This window comes from Lolium perenne, chromosome 3 (genome assembly GCF_019359855.2).
Source record: "Lolium perenne isolate Kyuss_39 chromosome 3, Kyuss_2.0, whole genome shotgun sequence".
Classification (NCBI taxonomy): Eukaryota; Viridiplantae; Streptophyta; class Magnoliopsida; order Poales; family Poaceae; genus Lolium; species Lolium perenne.
Window position 1 is genome coordinate 293,462,042 of NC_067246.2, and position 17,776 is coordinate 293,479,817.

The 17,776-nt window shown below is 44.7% G+C and overlaps 1 protein-coding gene across 1 annotated transcript; it reads left to right on the plus strand.

The window, feature by feature from the left end:
- Window positions 1-15,796: 15,796 nt before the first annotated feature.
- On the plus strand, window positions 15,797-17,723 carry LOC127345162 (pentatricopeptide repeat-containing protein At2g03880, mitochondrial-like). Its single transcript, XM_051371595.2, has one exon. It carries the CDS (start codon window positions 15,918-15,920, stop codon window positions 17,463-17,465), a length of 1,548 nt encoding a protein of 515 aa, XP_051227555.1. The 5' UTR covers window positions 15,797-15,917; the 3' UTR covers window positions 17,466-17,723.
- The last annotated feature ends 53 nt before the right edge of the window (window positions 17,724-17,776 follow it).

The following is a 17,776-nucleotide window of genomic DNA, read 5'->3' on the forward strand; positions in this document are numbered from 1 at the left end:
AACAGCAGAAAACAGCAACTGGCACTTCGGCATCTTGTTAATAGGTTAGTTCCAGAAAATGCACGAATATGACATAAAGTGTGCATAAAACATGTAGATAACATCAATAATGTGGCATGGAACATAAGAAATTATCGATACGTCGGAGACGTATCAGTTTGCAACCCAGAAATCTCCATATTCAGATTTTCAAGTTGATTTCCTATATTCTTCAACAAGGTAGATTGTTCATTCATAGTTTTAGTAAACAATTTATTTTGCTCATATTGTGATTGCATAAAGCTCTTGGTAGATCTTTCAATTTCTAACATCTTTTCCTCATTAGGTGAAACATATCTACCATAAGAGTTACCATTAGCAGGATATGGCCTAGAATTTTGAGCAACCAATGAGGGTAACGGAACATTATTAGGATCAACATTAATCCTATCATTCACAAGCATAGACATAATAGCATCAATCTTATCATTCAAGGAAGAGGATTCTTCAACAGATTTTACCTTCTTACCTTGTGGAGCTCTTTCCGTGTGCCATTCAGAGTAATTAATCATCATATTATCAAGGAGCTTTGTTGCTTCACCAAGAGTGATGGACATAAAAGTACCTCCAGCAGCTGAATCCAATAAATTCCGCGAAGAAAAATTTAGTCCTGCATAGAAGGTTTGGATGATCATCCAAGTAGTCAGTCCATGTGTTGGGCAATTTTTAACCAAAGATTTCATTCTTTCCCAAGCTTGAGCAACATGTTCACTATCCAATTGTTTAAAATTCATTATGCTACTTCTCAAAGATATAATTTTAGCAGGGGGATAATATCTACCAATAAAAGCATCCTTGCATTTAGTCCAGGAATCAATACTATTCTTAGGCAGAGATAACAACCAATCTTTAGCTCTTCCTCTTAATGAGAAAGGAAACAATTTCAATTTAATAATATCCCCATCTACATCCTTATACTTTTGCATTTCACATAGTTCAACAAAATTATTAAGATGGGCAGCAGCATCATCAGAACTAACACCAGAAAATTGCTCTCGCATAACAAGATTCAGTAAAGCAGGTTTAATTTCAAAGAATTCTGTTGTAGTAGCAGGTGGAGCAATAGGTGTGCATAAGAAATCATTATTATTTGTGGTTGTGAAATCACACAACTTAGTATTTTCAGGGGTGGCCATTTTAGCAGTAGTAAATAAAGCAAACTAGATAAAGTAAATGCAAGTAACTAATTTTTTTGTGTGTTTTTGATATAGAGTGCAAGACAGTAAATAAAGTAAAGCTAGCAACTAATTTTTTTGTGTTTTGATATAATGCAGCAAACAAAGTAGTAAATAAAATAAAGCAAGACAAAAACAAAGTAAAGAGATTGGGATGTGGAGACTCCCCTTGCAGCGTGTCTTGATCTCCCCGGCAACGGCGCCAGAAATTTCTTTGCCGGCGTGCGGTTGACGTGGGAGATAGAAATCTTTGTGGTGTAACTTTTCTTCGAGGTCCCGGCAACGGCGCAGAAATTTGCTTGATGCGTGTAGTTGACACGTCCGTTGGGAACCCCAAGAGGAAGGTGTGATGCGCACAGCGGCAAGTTTCCCTCAGTAAGAAACCAAGGTTTAATCGAACCAGTAGGAGTCAAGAAGCACGTTGAAGGTTGATGGCGGCGGGATGTAGTGCGGCGCAACACCAGAGATTCCGGCGCCAACGTGGAACCTGCACAACACAACCAAAGTACTTTGCCCCAATGAAACAGTGAGGTTGTCAATCTCACCGGCTTGCTGTAACAAAGGATTAACCGTATTGTGTGGAAGATGATTATTTGCAGAAAATAGTAAAACAAGTATTGCAGTAGATTGTATGCGATGTAAAGAATAGGACCGGGGTCCACAGTTCACTAGAGGTGTCTCTCCCATAAGATAAACAGCATGTTGGGTGAACAAATTACAGTTGGGCAATTGACAAATAGAGAGGGCATAACAATGCACATACATATTATGATGAGTACTGTGAGATTTAATTGGGCATTACGACAAAGTACATAGACCGCTATCCAGCATGCATCTATGCCTAAAAAGTCCACCTTCAGGTTATCATCCGAACCCCCTCCAGTATTAAGTTGCTAACAACAAACAATTGCATTAAGTATTGCGCGTAATGTAATCAGTGACTACATCCTCGAACATAGCACCAATGTTTTATCCCTAGTGGCAACAGCACATCCATAATTTTAGAGGTTTCTCTCACTCCCCCAGATTCACGGAGACATGAACCCACTATCGAGCATAAATACTCCCTCTTGGAGTTACTAGCATCAAATTGGCCAGAGCATCTACTAATAACGGAGAGCATGCAAGATCATAAACAACACATAGACATAACTTTGATAATCAACATAACAAGTATTCTCTATTCATCGGATCCCAACAAACGCAACATATAGAATTACAGATAGATGATCTTGATCATGTTAGGCAGCTCACAAGATCCAACAATGAAGCACAATGAGGAGAAGACAACCATCTAGCTACTGCTATGGACCCATAGTCCAGGGGTAGACTACTCACTCATCACTCCGGAGGCGACCATGGCGGCGTAGAGTCCTCCGGGAGATGAATCCCCTCTCCGGCAGGGTGCCGGAGGAGATCTCCAGAATCCCCCGAGATGGGATTGGCGGCGGCGGCGTCTCAGTAAGGTTTTCCGTATCGTGGCTCTCGGTACTGGGGGTTTCGCGACGAAGGCTATTTGTAGGCGGAAGGGCAGGTCAGGGGGCCACACGAGGGCCCCACACCACAGGTCGGCGCGGCCAAGGGCCAGGCCGCGCCGCCCTAGGGTTTGGCCGCCTCGTGGCCCCACTTCGTCTCCTCTTCGGTCTTCTGGAAGCTTCGTGGCAAAATAGGACCCTGGGCGTTGATTTCGTCCAATTCCGAGAATATTTCGTTACTAGGATTTCTGAAACCAAAAACAGCAGAAAACAGCAACTGGCTCTTCGGCATCTTGTTAATAGGTTAGTTCCAGAAAATGCACGAATATGACATAAAGTGTGCATAAAACATGTAGATATTATCAATAATGTGGCATGTAACACAAGAAATTATCGATACGTCGGAGACGTATCACTTACCGGCAATGGCGTGGCGGTTCCCCGTGGCGCCGGCGAAGGTTGAGCTCGCAGACTTGACGCGTTGGCCTCCGGCGAGACCACGAATAAGCGGCGGAGCTCATTTCCCGATCAAATTTTTGCAGCTCGGGTTGATGCGGGCCTCGGAGCAGCGGCGGATGAAGCTTTCTGGGGAAGAATTCGTCGGCGCTAGATCCGTTGGGCGGTGCTGGCGTGAGGTTGAAGATGAAGTGGTGAGGAGAGGTGAAAGAGTGAAAGTGACCGTGTGGATGGGGTATTTATAGGCCTCACGCGGAGCTTCGTGAGTCGGATCCTGTGGTGGGAATGGAACGGTCGCACCGTTGGATGACCGCCACGTGTCCTAGGTCAAAAGCGGAGAAACTAAAGCGGTGGTGACCTAAGAGCACATCTTCGATATTTCCGGCTAAGATTTGCAGTTCCTAAAATTTAGCGCGGGAAAAGGGGAAGTTATGTACGGCGTGGGCGAAAAATCCGCTAAGTTACCGTTACAAAAAGAACGAATGAAGTCGGTTGAATGAAGTCGGAAACGATGAAGTTTTGGAAGCTCTTCGAGATTCTCTTCAGATCCGGACGACAGAGATAGACAGAGGAATGAGGAATCTTGAAGAACTTTGGGGGATACTGTTGTGGGTATACTTTATGGGTATGACAACAACATGGTGTAGATCCGGCAAGCCCGGGTGGCCCACAGATGGTGATGGTGGTATGTGGCCCGTCGGGCGGCCTAGTTGTTGTTGATAGCAGATGGATGAAGTCCAGCCGAGGAACATGAGTTGGATCCCAACCGACCTACAGAGTAGGCGGATCCATGGAGGCCCATGAAGTATCTGGATCCATGAGGGCAAGATTAGATCTAGGTGGATCCTTGACGTGCACGGGCAATGTATATTATGTACTTAGGCATCTTGTATTCCGGCTAGGACTCTCCGTAGAAACCCTAGATCCTGGCGTCTTTATAAGCCGGATCCCGGGAGCCCTAGAGGCACAACCACAACTCACAGTAACAACGCGAAAGCGCCAAGATAATTTCAGACAAGCATCAGTAGGCCCTGTCATCGAGCAGGTGTTCCGAAGTTGGGTAAATCCCGTACCACCATCCCAAGGACTCTTCGCCCGATGGCCCCTACTTCTTCTTCCCTCTACGAGGATCCCTCCTCTCGAGTACCATCGAATAGGCAACGACAGCCATACTACCCTCTCTTTTTTCCATCACCTCATGGTCACACCAGATGGATTTTTTTGTCTGTACTACCATCGCCTCACGATCACCTATGCGCGTAAGATTGAAATAATTCCTACCACTTTTGCGTTAGTTCAATTTTCTTCGACACCATCACTTATGCGGTACTTCTGCAACTCAGATATTGTCATACTTATACAATACTTTAAACAATAACCTAATAGCCAAGGGTGCGGCACGGTCTACGGCAAGGAGGCATGGCGTAGTCGTTGGCCGAAGACGGCAATGCGCGGTGGTGGCATGGAAGTCGAGCGCTCCGCCGTCCAGAGAGATTGGGGGGACATGTGAACTATAGGAACTGAAATGCGTGTCGCACTAAAATTTTGGTTTCAGTCAAAATAATAGCAGTGGGCCCGAGTTAGGTGCGCTGCTAGTATGACGCGCACCCTCTGCCGCAAACTATTGACATCACGGACATCGTGCTGTCGTAACTGCATGCGACCGATAAGTCAGTACTAGTCACGTGCCACCAGGGTCGCAGGCTGCGGCTAATTTCTGCGCCCAGGCGCAGCCGGGACCCACATAATAGTTGTGTGCCCTACCTTACGGTACGCTACCACTATGAGCTCACTAGTCGCATGCCCTATTATTGACCACTGCTAAAAATAGCAGTCGTGTGTGCTTTCTAGGGCCCGCTGCCATTAGTCGAGCCCCTATAGTCTTTTCCCTACTAGTGAACCCATTGGATCCATGTGAGGTATCTCCAGCCAATAGAGAAGCGCCATGACATAGATTTTTCAGTGCAACCGCTTTGGAACGGTTGCACGGGATATATCTAGCCGGTGCGGTTGGTGGTTTGACAAGAGATTAACATGTTGATGCAAAGGCGCTACATGCTATTTTGTATCTTTGGACGGCTCACTACTAGAAAAAGGCCTAGCCGTAGGATTGCTACCAGTGGTGCACCACTACACAGGTGCACCACTGCTATGGCGCACCAAAAAGTGGTGCTCCATTGCTAGCCATATCACCACTACGTTTGACCAAGGTTTGACACACCCCTATACATAGCAATGACGCACCAAGTAGAGGTGCACCACTGCTATTTGAGGTAGCAGTGGCGCACCTCTACGTGGTGCGCCATTGATATGTATAGGGGGCTGATGAAAAAGTTTGGGCACCATTTAGTAGTGGCGCACCATGCTTGGTGCGCCACTGCTAAGTGGTGCCCATACATTTTCACCCCCCTTGTGGACCGCCTTTTCGGTTTTGAGAAAATAAAAGAAATAGATAGAAATTTCAAAAAATAAATTCTTCGAGATGCCTGATGACTGCAAGTACACAAATAAATTGTAGCTAGTTTCGAAATAAGAGTATCGAACCACGAGGAGCTACTAGTTAAGGTATTCCCTTGCTATAGTGTTTTTAGAGGATGGTTGTGATTGGTTGCAATAAACTAAATAAAGCGGTAAAAGCGTTATAGGAAATGGGTTGAAATTTAATAAGACAAAGTGTTCTCGGGAATTATCGTATCCACCTCTAGCATTATGATTCATTTTAATCAAGATGAAGTATGTTCTTAATCATATTGTGTGTGGAGAGATCTCCGTAAAAAGATACGCCCAGAAAGCCATCGGTCATCGCATCTCTAAATAACCACAGCAACTAGTCTTCTGCAAGCCACATATTGACTATTGCTATTGAGGGTTTTACCCCGTGGTTATCTATATGAGCCTGGTGAGTCTCTGTTTATCCTCCTCATCCATGTGTTAAAGTGTTGATACGGTAGTGTCACTTCCCAGTGTTCACTTTACCACACTTCAAAGGGTAGTTCCCTCTCGAGACCATAAGGTAAATATTACATGGTGCACAACATATAATATCAAGAGAGAGAACTAACACACATTAATACTTAAAATCATAAATCATCTTAGATTCATATTCATGCTAGGGTTTCTCCATCTCCCCAAGAAGTAAAAGAACTACTCACACATGGAAGAAATCAAGAACATCATCATAATAATATGGAGGGGATGAAAGGAATGGAATGAATTCGAACACAAATCCGTAATAGCAATCAAGATTACAAATATGTTTGGAGGAGAATGGGATTGGTGATGCAGCGGTTGGTGATGAAGGGGATGATGCCTTGTCCTCCGAGGATCCGCGTAGCATCCCGGATGATGTCTTCTCCAAGGTTGCTTCTCTAGATCTCGTCAGGGGAATTTCTCTGTTTTGCCGAGTTGTGTGTCTTAGATCTCCATGTCGTCTGCGTGAGATGGAAGTATTTGACAAGACGGTGCTCCTAACACACCTACGGGCGGATGGTACGGGCGGGCTCCCCCCATACCAATGCTCGCTAAACTTACTGGAAGTTGTCCTCGCATCCTCTCTTCGCCTAGGTCCATAATTAAGTGCTTAAATGATTTTTATATCATGAAAATACCATAATGGCAGTTTTTATTGATATTTCATCATTGCTTTATTATTTAAGATCTTGTGTAGACAAGCATAAAAGTGCGTGGTAGCGCGGTGAAATACAAAAATCTTATTACTATGCAATGATAACATAATGAAATGACGGTGTAAAAACATGATAAAAATTCACTCATCAATGCCCATTTATTATGTCATCTAGTTTTAGTGAAAATTAACAAACATGAATTTTGACTTTTGTTTGCAAAATGGGGGCTATGTTTCGGTAAAACGGGATTTTTGGTTGCATACGACCTCCGATGAAAATATTTTTCATATGAAATGTATCTACGCGAAATTTTCTATCCAATTTCAACGCCCTCCGGGGTTTACAAAATATTTAGATTCCCAAAAATCGAAAAGGAAACATGACTTTTTTCAGGTTTTAGATTTCAGGAAGAAATTTTAAAAAAGAAAAAAATAGTAGGGTGCACCACTGCTAAGTTCCTGTCCTACGAATTTTGAAATGGCCGACCACTTACCCCTTCCTCCTCCTCCACATATTCTATTCTACCCCTCCTCTCCTCTCCCCCTCCTCCTATCCTTTCTTACTTCCTCTTACTCCTCTATCCACTCCTCCTGCCTACTCTCTGGCGACCTTCGACGAACCTCCGGCTTCCCTCCTCCTCTCCGGCAACCACCGACGATCCTCCTCCTCCTCCAACTCCGGCCTCCTCCTCCTCCACACCTCCTCCTCTCCTCCTTCTTATCTTCCTCATCCTCTCCTCCTCCAATCGGCCAACCCTTCCTTCCGCATCACAGAGAACGTGACAAGGTGCATACTAGAAGGAAAATATAAAAACAATCCAAATCTAGATCCAGATCGAAATTTCAAATTACTACCAGTGGCGCACCCTTTTTTTGTGCAGTAGCGCATGTCGATGAAATAGCAATGAGGCACCAGTGAGCTAGTAGTGGCGGACTACATGGTGCACCACTGCTAAGCCATATAGCAATGGTGCACCACTGGTGCGCCACTGCTAACAATCAACAGTGGCGTGATAGAAGTGGCGCACCCAGGTGCGTCACTGATAGCCATATGGGGTGCGCCACTGATTGCATGTTTTTTTTTCTAGTAGTGGCTGATTCATGTATCAACTTTATACGATCCATTATTTGAAATAATTTTTAAATAAATATTAACAATCTAACCAAGAGGCTGCATGCGTTGTGTTTAATGCAACGGCCGTGGCTTCTCCCTTTTGAAAAAATAGAGCTTGAGAGTGGTTTACAGGAAATAGCTTATCTGTCCTTTAGGATTAATAGAAAAGCAAATATGATTGACATGTGCGCAAAGAAGAATGTCGTGGTAAAACCTTGTTGCTGGTGCCACCGGTACGCCGTACGCCCCTATGTTTCCGCAAACAAATGACCGCCGTTCATGCACTTGTACCAGCCTAAAGACTAGAAGAGTCAATTCAAACTCCATACACATTGTTTTCGCCGAACAATGTCGAAAATTACAATTCATACATGGAGTGTTTTCAAAATGTTTTGAAGTCTTTAGAATTTTAATAGATATTCGACCTATAAATACTTCATGGCCTCAAATCAATTAATATTTTAGTAAGAATAAATGGGGTAAATATGTTCCATAAATATCATAGTTTCGACAGAAATAAGAAACATAATAGCATATCGATGGTACTACACAAATAATTGTTATATTGGTAAAATATCTAAAGTAGCAAATTTGAACAACTTTTTGAGCAAACCAAGAAGACTGCCATCAGAAGTTCTTAGGTATCAATCTTATCCTCAGCCTGGCTATGATATTACGAAGAATTAACATCATATGAGCTTGAAGAACCCACCTAAAATAAGAGTAAAAATAAGATATAAGACACCGCTTCTTCCCTCCCATGCCAAGGAATATCTAGAAATACCGTTAGAAATAAATGGTAAATATAAGGAGCCTCAGAGTTGTCTATATCTTAGAGAAACAAAAGGTCCACAACAAAGTTCTATTATGTTCCACGGCGTAGCTAACTTGTATTTCACAGTTAGCACAATTACGCTTAACTCTTTATCACTCACAAAGCACAACATCGATATATTAGAAATAAATACATGCAAGAAAATGCTATTTAAATATGAAATAATCCTAGAGGGGCCTATATAACTATTAGTGTTTAGTTTATGGTACATAGGTGTGAAATTATAATTTAAGATAGTAATCCACGCATAAAGTGTTTTGCGGTAATGCTCAGCTCTGAACATATATGCTATATACATATAAGCTTTGATGAATAGTTGTCTCTCTAGTGATGTAAATTAAGTTGATAATAGATTGTTCAAGGAAGTACAAAATGATCTAAGTAGCTAGACAACTTGCACAATTAGCATAAAAACTTAAGTACACATTGGTGCACAATAAGTATTTAATAAAAATAACTATACTACAGTGGAAGTCATTTATCTGTATGGATGGAGATGACATACTTACTTTGCTTTATATTTCAAGATAATTTATTTGGCATATTCATTGGAGAAGGAGAGATGCAAGAAAGTGGTAACAAGAACTATCAATCTATAGCAAAAAATGAACTAGAATATGATAAATTAGACCGTACGTAAATCTTTACCTGATCCGGTATAACACTTGTCATGATACTCATGATGCTCCTGATTGCATCAGTTGTAGCCTATAATTAGGTTATGTTTGTTAATGTGTCATTTTATGAAATATTACAAATTTTCTGGCTAGTAAGTTTGTGCACACTATACCTTGTAATTATACGCAAAATTTTCCAGATAAGCAACTAAATTTTCTCTATCCCGCTTTTGCCCCACAAAATTAAGCCGTCGGAGGGGTCTTGGATGCTGGTATCTCATTCACAACATGTGTTAGAACACCAACTAAAACACATATAACTATCATTGTAATTTTTTCTCTTCAAATGGTTATTAACTATTCACCCTAAAACATGAAAACAAATTTTATGTTGACTTGCATTTAGATAATTATTTACCTGATTTGAAATGTCTCGAGATATTTTGTTGACCTCCATGCCTATTTGTTGTCGAATCGCGTCATCAGATATAAGCGGAAGTAGACCATTGAGCCATATGACAAATTGTTTTGAAGATGCCTATCAAATGGAAACTCAACATTTTATTAAATACTCAAGCATAATTAGAGCTCAGTAAAGAATTTTTTAAATCGAGTAAACATACAGCTCTTTCATGCTCCTTTCGATGAATGCGGATCCACATTTCTTCCCTCTCCGAGAGGTTGTTCTCCCATGTCTCCCACTTCTTTAATTTCCATCCTCCCCTTTTATTTTGCCTACGTACACTGCCATATTTCTTGTATATATCTAAACGTACAAGTGACTCCACAAATATGTAAGATTGCAAGTTTTCTGGCTTTCGGGGGACCGAAATCTAACAATTTCATTGCCTCATTCAATTCAGTCTCAAAGTTCTCCCCATTCCATAGCAACTTATATGCAAATAGTTTATTGTCACAACTTTGTGTCAATAACTTACCCCCATGAATTACAATTGGACCAGGAAGGTAATTTGATGTGTCAATATTGTACTTCTGGATCCACTTTTGCTCCAGTTTGTTTTCAAGTGTCCAAATCTGCACCTTACCAAGAACCCCTTCAAGTGCATAATGAAATGTTTGAGCAATTGCTATACATATCTTCCCGTCTATCTCTCGTATGCAGAATTTCCAAGAACCATATGCATAATGTTCAGGCAATGGTGTCGGTAATTGTATCCGCAAAAACCTTTCTTCACTGAGATCGAAGGATATAATAGCATGCCGCCAGCTAGCTGCTATATCTTCAATTACCCAATACACTATTCCATCAATATTTATTGCTCCAGCATTTCTCACACAGTTCAAGCTTAAGGCTTCTGGAATTTTGATATCTTTCCATTTCTCATCACCAAGCGTATAAACCTGAATAACATTGAATCTATCTTTATTCTTGAAAGGGCCATCTATATTATCACTTAGGAAGTGTGTGATCTTGTATTCTTTTTTCAATGGGTGGAATCCAAAGGTGTAGAATGAGAAATGATCACCCTTCCAATTCCTCAATGGTTTCTCAATACGAATGCTTTCACCCGTTGCAAGGTTTGCTATCTTGATGGTTGATGTATTTGTGTATAAGCAAATAATCCCATTGGATGATCCACAAAGGAGATCATCAGGGCCAATCACTGGCACTGCATATGTTGATTGTGACCAAGCTTCATCAACAAGTATGGCATCACTAGGGTAGCATTTTCTTGCAATAGACTCTTGTTGGAAGAATAAGATGGCATAACGGGATGCATGTTGAAGGTGTAATGTGGCAAACTTGGGATCACGGATCATTGTTTTCCATTGTTTGCAAACACCAACACACCTCAATAAAGTGCTAACTGGAAGCCTAAAAAATATTCGCTCCATGAGGTCTCCCGTGAGACAGTTTATTAAGCATTCATCATCTATTTGTTTCTTTGAATTGGCTTCCTCAAGTTCCATAGTAAGCACAAAGCCTAGATACGAAATTATTGTAGGAAAAAATATTTTAGAAAATGATGGGGCATACACGATAAATATTTTTTATTAAAATAACTAGCTAGAAAAAATGTGAAGAATTTTGAAATTTCTATAGGTTTAAGATTTTAAGAATTGGTACATGATTAAAGAGGTATCAGCCACATAGCAAAATATGGAGCCTGGTATGATTTGTCTATTTACCAAAAATAGTTAACAAATGCATTTACATATGATTGTTGTAAATTTGAATACACATGTAAGCATGCACAAATAACATAAACTATGGACCTTGACACTAATATACAATCCACACACCTAGACGATACTTGCAAGAATTAAGTGTGTGAAACAATAGAAAATAGTTTAGATGGAAACATTACATAACTAATCAATAAAAAATAGGATTACACAGGTATGTAAATCTAGAACAACATGAAAAACTACATGTTGGCAAGGAAAAACTATGCCGTTTTGGCAAGTTCGGTAACTAATAGAATTTGCAGATGGCAAAATAACAGTGGGCTATATGAAAAAACATAACAAGTGCATCAAAGGGATATATGGAAATCAAACTATGGTAAAAACAATTATGTGGGATAACAAGTTCTGATTTGTGAGTAAAAACAATAGAGGAACAAATACAAGAAAGGGATTTTTCACCAAAAACATGGTTTACCGGGAAATTATTGGGACGGGTGGATCAGATCTTACCGATGAAACCTAAACTTCCAAGCCACGACGACGCAGATCACCTCCCCTCTCTCGATAGCCTTGTCTTCTCTACAAACTTTTGCGTGCAAGGCCTCACGGATATCGCGTCCTCAGCTGAGCCTCGTCACACACCATCACCGCGCCGCCGGTCTGTATCTAGGGTTAACATGTCGAAGGTGGATTGATGGAGGGGATGGGGTGGGAGTTTATCTAAAAGGGTAAGTTATGGATTATTCTGGGCCTTATCAAGGCATTAACATCCATGACCATTGGATCAGGACCCGGCCCAGGAGGAGGGCGAGCGGGGGTAGCTGCTTCGGCCCCTCAAAACCAAGGGGGTACCTAATTATTTGTATGTAATGCTGGGTTTGGCCCAAGTTAGTAGTGTTACTAGCACTAGTAGGATGGTTTGGTCTGCACAGATCCCACTGGTCATGCGGAGCCACCACCCCTATGAGGGATACACCTTATTTGTTTTTCATGGATTTTACTTCTCCCCAATATACTACATGGGTGTCAAAAAGACCCACTTGTGATAATGTGACAATTCTATTAAAATCCCACGGACCCATTAGCTTGAGAGAATGTCTTATTGAAATAGTATATGTTTTCCATTAGGAATACGAGTGATAATCCAAATAGCGAAGACCCATCATTGCATGGTTGTATGCCTTCACATCACACTACCTATGAACTAGTTGTTTTTACTATGAAGATACAAAAAAATCCATTAATGGCTCACTATTTTTGATACTCGACACATAATCATCTAGAGAAAGTAACATTTTTCCTACACCGAAACTTCTAAAATTGGTACAAACAAGATATACCATTTGAAGTGGTTTTCAGAGAGTAGTTTTTTTTTTCCATTTGTAGATCGTTTCTAAACTAAGTTTCCCATTTCTTCTTCTATATAAATGTAAGCTTCATTAGATAGTAAAGACAATCTTAAATTGTTAAAAGGGAAAATGGGAATCTGTGTCCAACCACTAGAGGGAAATCCACAACTCAACTACACGTCATGGCAAACACTACAACATCATACATGGTGCTTATTATACGTCGTGCCAAACTCTAAAGGCCGCGGACATGGATTAGGCGACTCTGAAGGGACATCAGGAATTTATGAACTCACCATTTATGAGATTATTTCTACAATATTTTTATCTATTCTACATATTTTTAGAAAGTAAACAAATAATGAACTTCACTATTTGTTGATTCTCTAAATTTCTTGGGCGATCACCACAAATTTTCATTGCTTTTCACAATCAAGGCTATGTTAATTGCTCTCCTCTGGTGTAATACAAAAATTTCTCTTTAGTTCAAGGTTTTATTTGATGTTCATAGGATTACCAACATATAGGGTAACAATGTTAGGTTTTTCAGCTATTTTGTTGATCATATAGTTATAGTTATAACGTTCAAATACCGTGTGGCGCAATGGAGCCTCGGTAACGGACACGGAGTGATGGACTCGCACATGGGGCGCTATCTGGCGAGGGATATGCTGATCTCGGCCCTGAAGATGGACCAAGTGTTGTTGGCGGTGACAACTTCTGCTGTGAGTGCATGAGGTGCTTGTCGTCTGCTAGATCGGATGTGTGCTCCTATTTTCACCATAGGAGTGACTCGGTGATGCCAACGGTATTTAGCTGGTGGGGCATCGTTTGTGTTTTTAGGGCATACGGCTATGATGGCATGTTCTTCACCCATTGTCGGGTTTGTAAGTGTTGATTGGTAGCTTCAGGTTGCACGATGTATGCTTTTGGCAGATCTTTGTTGAATAAAATTTAAATAAAGCATCTTCGATGAATAGGCTGAGGGATCTCAACCTCCTTTTCGAAAAATACCTTTCTTTTATAAAATAGATTATACAATATCGACGTATGGTCCCATGCTCCATGAATTTGTTGTTCAACTCTGAATGAAACCTCCAAACGAATAAAAGTGTGAATACTTTTTTATTTTGCAAACAGGAGACTGTGAAAGAGGTTCTTTCAATTCATTTAAAGTATGTATTAGTCTAGAGAAGATACATTTTACATGTAATATGATTCTCTTTACTTCTCATTGGCTACCATTTTACGAGACTAGTACATAATTAACCAGCTACATGCTGCAAAATTAGTTTGTTCACTTAGCCATGATACGTAGCTTTACGGAATGGGAGGAACAAATGACATGTGCCCTTCGTGCCAGGGGTTGCCGTACTTGAACCTAGATAGATTGACTGAATGGGACACTACGAGGTAACACAGGAGCTCCACCGGTAGGTCGGTGAAGTTGTAGCTGGCCTCTGTACAACAGCACGTGCCGCGCTGGTATGCCATCTTACGGTCGTCGACCTCGTTGTAGATGACCAAACTCCCGCAACCGTCGTGGGGCACTGGATCATTGCCACATGCACGATGATGTTCATCGACATCATCGATCGTGGCTCACACTTTTGGCACTGGTTCTTGAGAAGCTCACCACCGTGGTTTCGCGCCCATATGACCGCCCTTTCACTGTATGGAACAAAGCATGTGGCATGATATTTGTGCATAGATGAATCAATAAAAGAAATCCAATAGAAGCCACCTTGAATGGGGAAGCTTGAAAGCCTGTAGATAGAGTGGAGCACCATGACTCCATGAGGTCTATATAGTACTGTACGAAAGTTTCACTGCTTCGGCGTATGCATATGTTGAACAATAGGGGAAAAAAACTGCACAACATTGCGGGTACCGGCATCCTCTAAGAGCATCTTTAGCAGACCCCTCAAACTGGCCCTACATACGCGTTTGGGACCGGTTTGAGGGTTTGCACCGTTTTGTTGGCCAGAACAGATCATGTATGCGCGTTTTCGTTTCCGAGCGGCGCGAGACGGTATAATATTCTGTTCGGAGAGGGCGATGAGGTCCGAAACCCTCATTCCTCTGCTGCTTTCTCTGCACTTGCATCCGCCGACAAAATCCGTAGCTAGCGACCAAATCCAAGCTCCCCGACGGTAGATGGTCTTCGGGCGGTCCCCTAGCGGTCGCGGGGGTGGCCAGATTGGCCGCAGAGGGGTCCTAGAGCCACCGCGGCGAGAGCTCAAACGACGGCGGCCGCCACGGCAAGAATACGGAGGCGCAGAAGGTAGGACGCCACGCGCCTCCGCGGCTCCTACCGCTACCTCAAGCACAACATGACGCTGCCGCCCGCCTTCTTATGGCGGGAGTCCTGCCACGGCATGGCGGCCTTGCTCGCGTCCACCTCGCGCCGCTCCTCCTTTGCGGCCTCCTCCTCCTTACGCGGTCGACTACGTCGCCGACGACGATCTCGAGGAATTCCTCGCCATGCTGGAGGGCAAGCCAGCGTCTATAACGTGCGACAACTTCGTCGCGGAGGCGAAATTTCCTGCCGTCGTTGGGCTACTCGAGAAGACTACGCGCCAGCAAGCTGAGAAGGAGGAAGAGTGGCGCCAGATCGCGAATGAGCAGCCATACATTCACCTCGGGAGCGAGTCTCCGCGACACCGTCGCCGTCGCCGCCACGGCATTGGCTCCGGTGAGCATCCATAGCCCATTTTTGGTATGTGGAATGTTGTGGTGGCGCATTTTATTAAGTTGAGTAAACTTATGTGTATCCCGTGACTTGTAAGATCGAATTGTGGTGCAATTTCAACGATCAAAGTCAAATTGCAATGTAGTTTGTCTACCGTGATTTTCAGTGTGCGGTTTGAGGGTGCTAGAGATGTTCTAATTCCTGCTCGGCGCGATGGTGGGTAGAACTGTAGAACTGTAGCAACCGGCGCTGCCAAAGCCGTCGAGCTTCAACTCCTCAAGCAACAGTGCAAGTTCAGTCAAAAAACGCTGCATTTGCCGGCAACCCGGCATTCCACAGAGGTCGCCATCCGCCACAGAGCTGAGCCCGTCCGGCGCCCTGCCGCGGCGATGGTCGTGCCGCCCGGCGTCGCCTACAACGCGGCCATCTCCCGCTGCTCCCGCGCGGGCCTGCACCCTCGCGCGCTCGCCTTGCTGCACGAGATGCGCGACCGGGGACACCACGCCGACGAGTACACCCTCCCGCCCATCCTCAACTCCGCCGCGATCCTCCGCGTCCCGGCGGGCGCCGACGCGCTCCACTCCCTCCTCCTCCGCGCGGGGCTCGCCGCGCACCTCCACGTCGCCAACGCGCTCGTCGACGCCTACGCCAAGCTGTCCCGCCACGCCGCCGCGCGGGTCGTGTTCGACGAAATGCCGCACCGCGACGTGGTCACCTGGACCTCCCTCCTCACGGGGCTCGCGCGCTCCCGCTCCCACGACCCCGCGCTGCGGGTGTACCGCGACATGGTGGCCTCAGGGATCAGGCCTGACGAGTTCGTCGTCGCGGCCGCGCTGAGCTCGTGCGCTGGCGCCACCGCGATCGAGCTGGGCGTTTCGGTGCACGCCACCGCCGTCCGGCTCGCGCTGGACCCGTTCCTCTCGGTCGGGAACTCGCTGGTGTCCATGTACGCCAAGACCGGCTCGCTGGGCGAGGCCAAAAAGGTGTTCGACGCGATGCGTGTCCGCCGTGACCCCATCACGTGGACGGCCCTGATCGTCGGGTACGCGCAGAACGGCCGGGGCAAGGAGTCGCTGGAGGTCTACGCTGACATGGTCCGGTCGGGATGCAGGCCGGACTACGTCACCTTCATCGGGCTGCTCTTCGCGTGCAGCCATGCTGGCCTGGTCGATGCCGGCCGGGCGCACTTCCGGTCCATGCAGGCCGAGCACGGCGTCGCGCCTGGACCAGACCACTATGCGTGCATGGTCGACCTGCTAGGCCGAGCTGGGCGGCTCGACGAGGCCATGGACCTGCTGAACCGGAGCACGACGAGGTTGGACGCCACGGTGTGGAAGGCGCTCCTCGGTGCTTGCCGGACGCACGGGAACGCGGAGCTCGCCGAGCATGCGGCCGAGATGGTGTGGAGGCTGGACCCGGTGGACGCCGTGCCGTATGTCATGCTGTCGAACCTCTACTCGCGGGCGAGGAGATGGGCCGACGTGGCGAGGATCCGGATGCTGATGAAGTCGAGAGGGATCACCAAGGAGCCCGGGTGCAGCTGGGTGGGAGTGAACGGTGTGACGCACCTGTTCTACGTGGAGGACCGGGGGCACCCCCGGACGGAAGAGATTTACCGAAAGGTTGAGGAGATGATGGGCAGGATCCGGGCTGAAGGATACGTCGCGGATACAGACTGGGCGCTGCAGGATGAGGGGCCGGAGGGGAGGGAGAAGGGTCTGGCTTACCACAGCGAGAGGCTCGCCGTTGCATTTGGGCTGCTTGCCGTGCCGGCCGGCGCGCCGATCCGTGTGTTCAAGAACCTCCGGGTGTGCGGCGACTGCCATGCCGCGATCAAGATGATCGCCAAGGCGTACGGCAGGGAGATCATACTGAGGGATGCCAACTGCTTCCATCACATGAGGGATGGTGTATGTTCGTGCGGCGACTACTGGTAGTGGTAGATTCGGTCAGGCAGGTATGATTCCTTTGCTCATTTTTGGTAGATTCAGCATAGGCATGTCGCATGTGTATAAGAGATAGGTACTTCAGTTGGCTTGGATGAGAACAATGAGAAGAAACATCTCTCTTTTTTTTCTGCCAGTTGCTTGTACTAGATTAGTTGATTGCATCAAAGATGCCAGCAATGTACAGTGCGTGCTACTTCGCTATCGAATGGGGTCTATGTAGTTCTACCATTCTATTCATCGATATCTTTTACAACATCCTATAAAATAAAGAGAAGCAGTTAGTAAAGTCATTGCTGCTA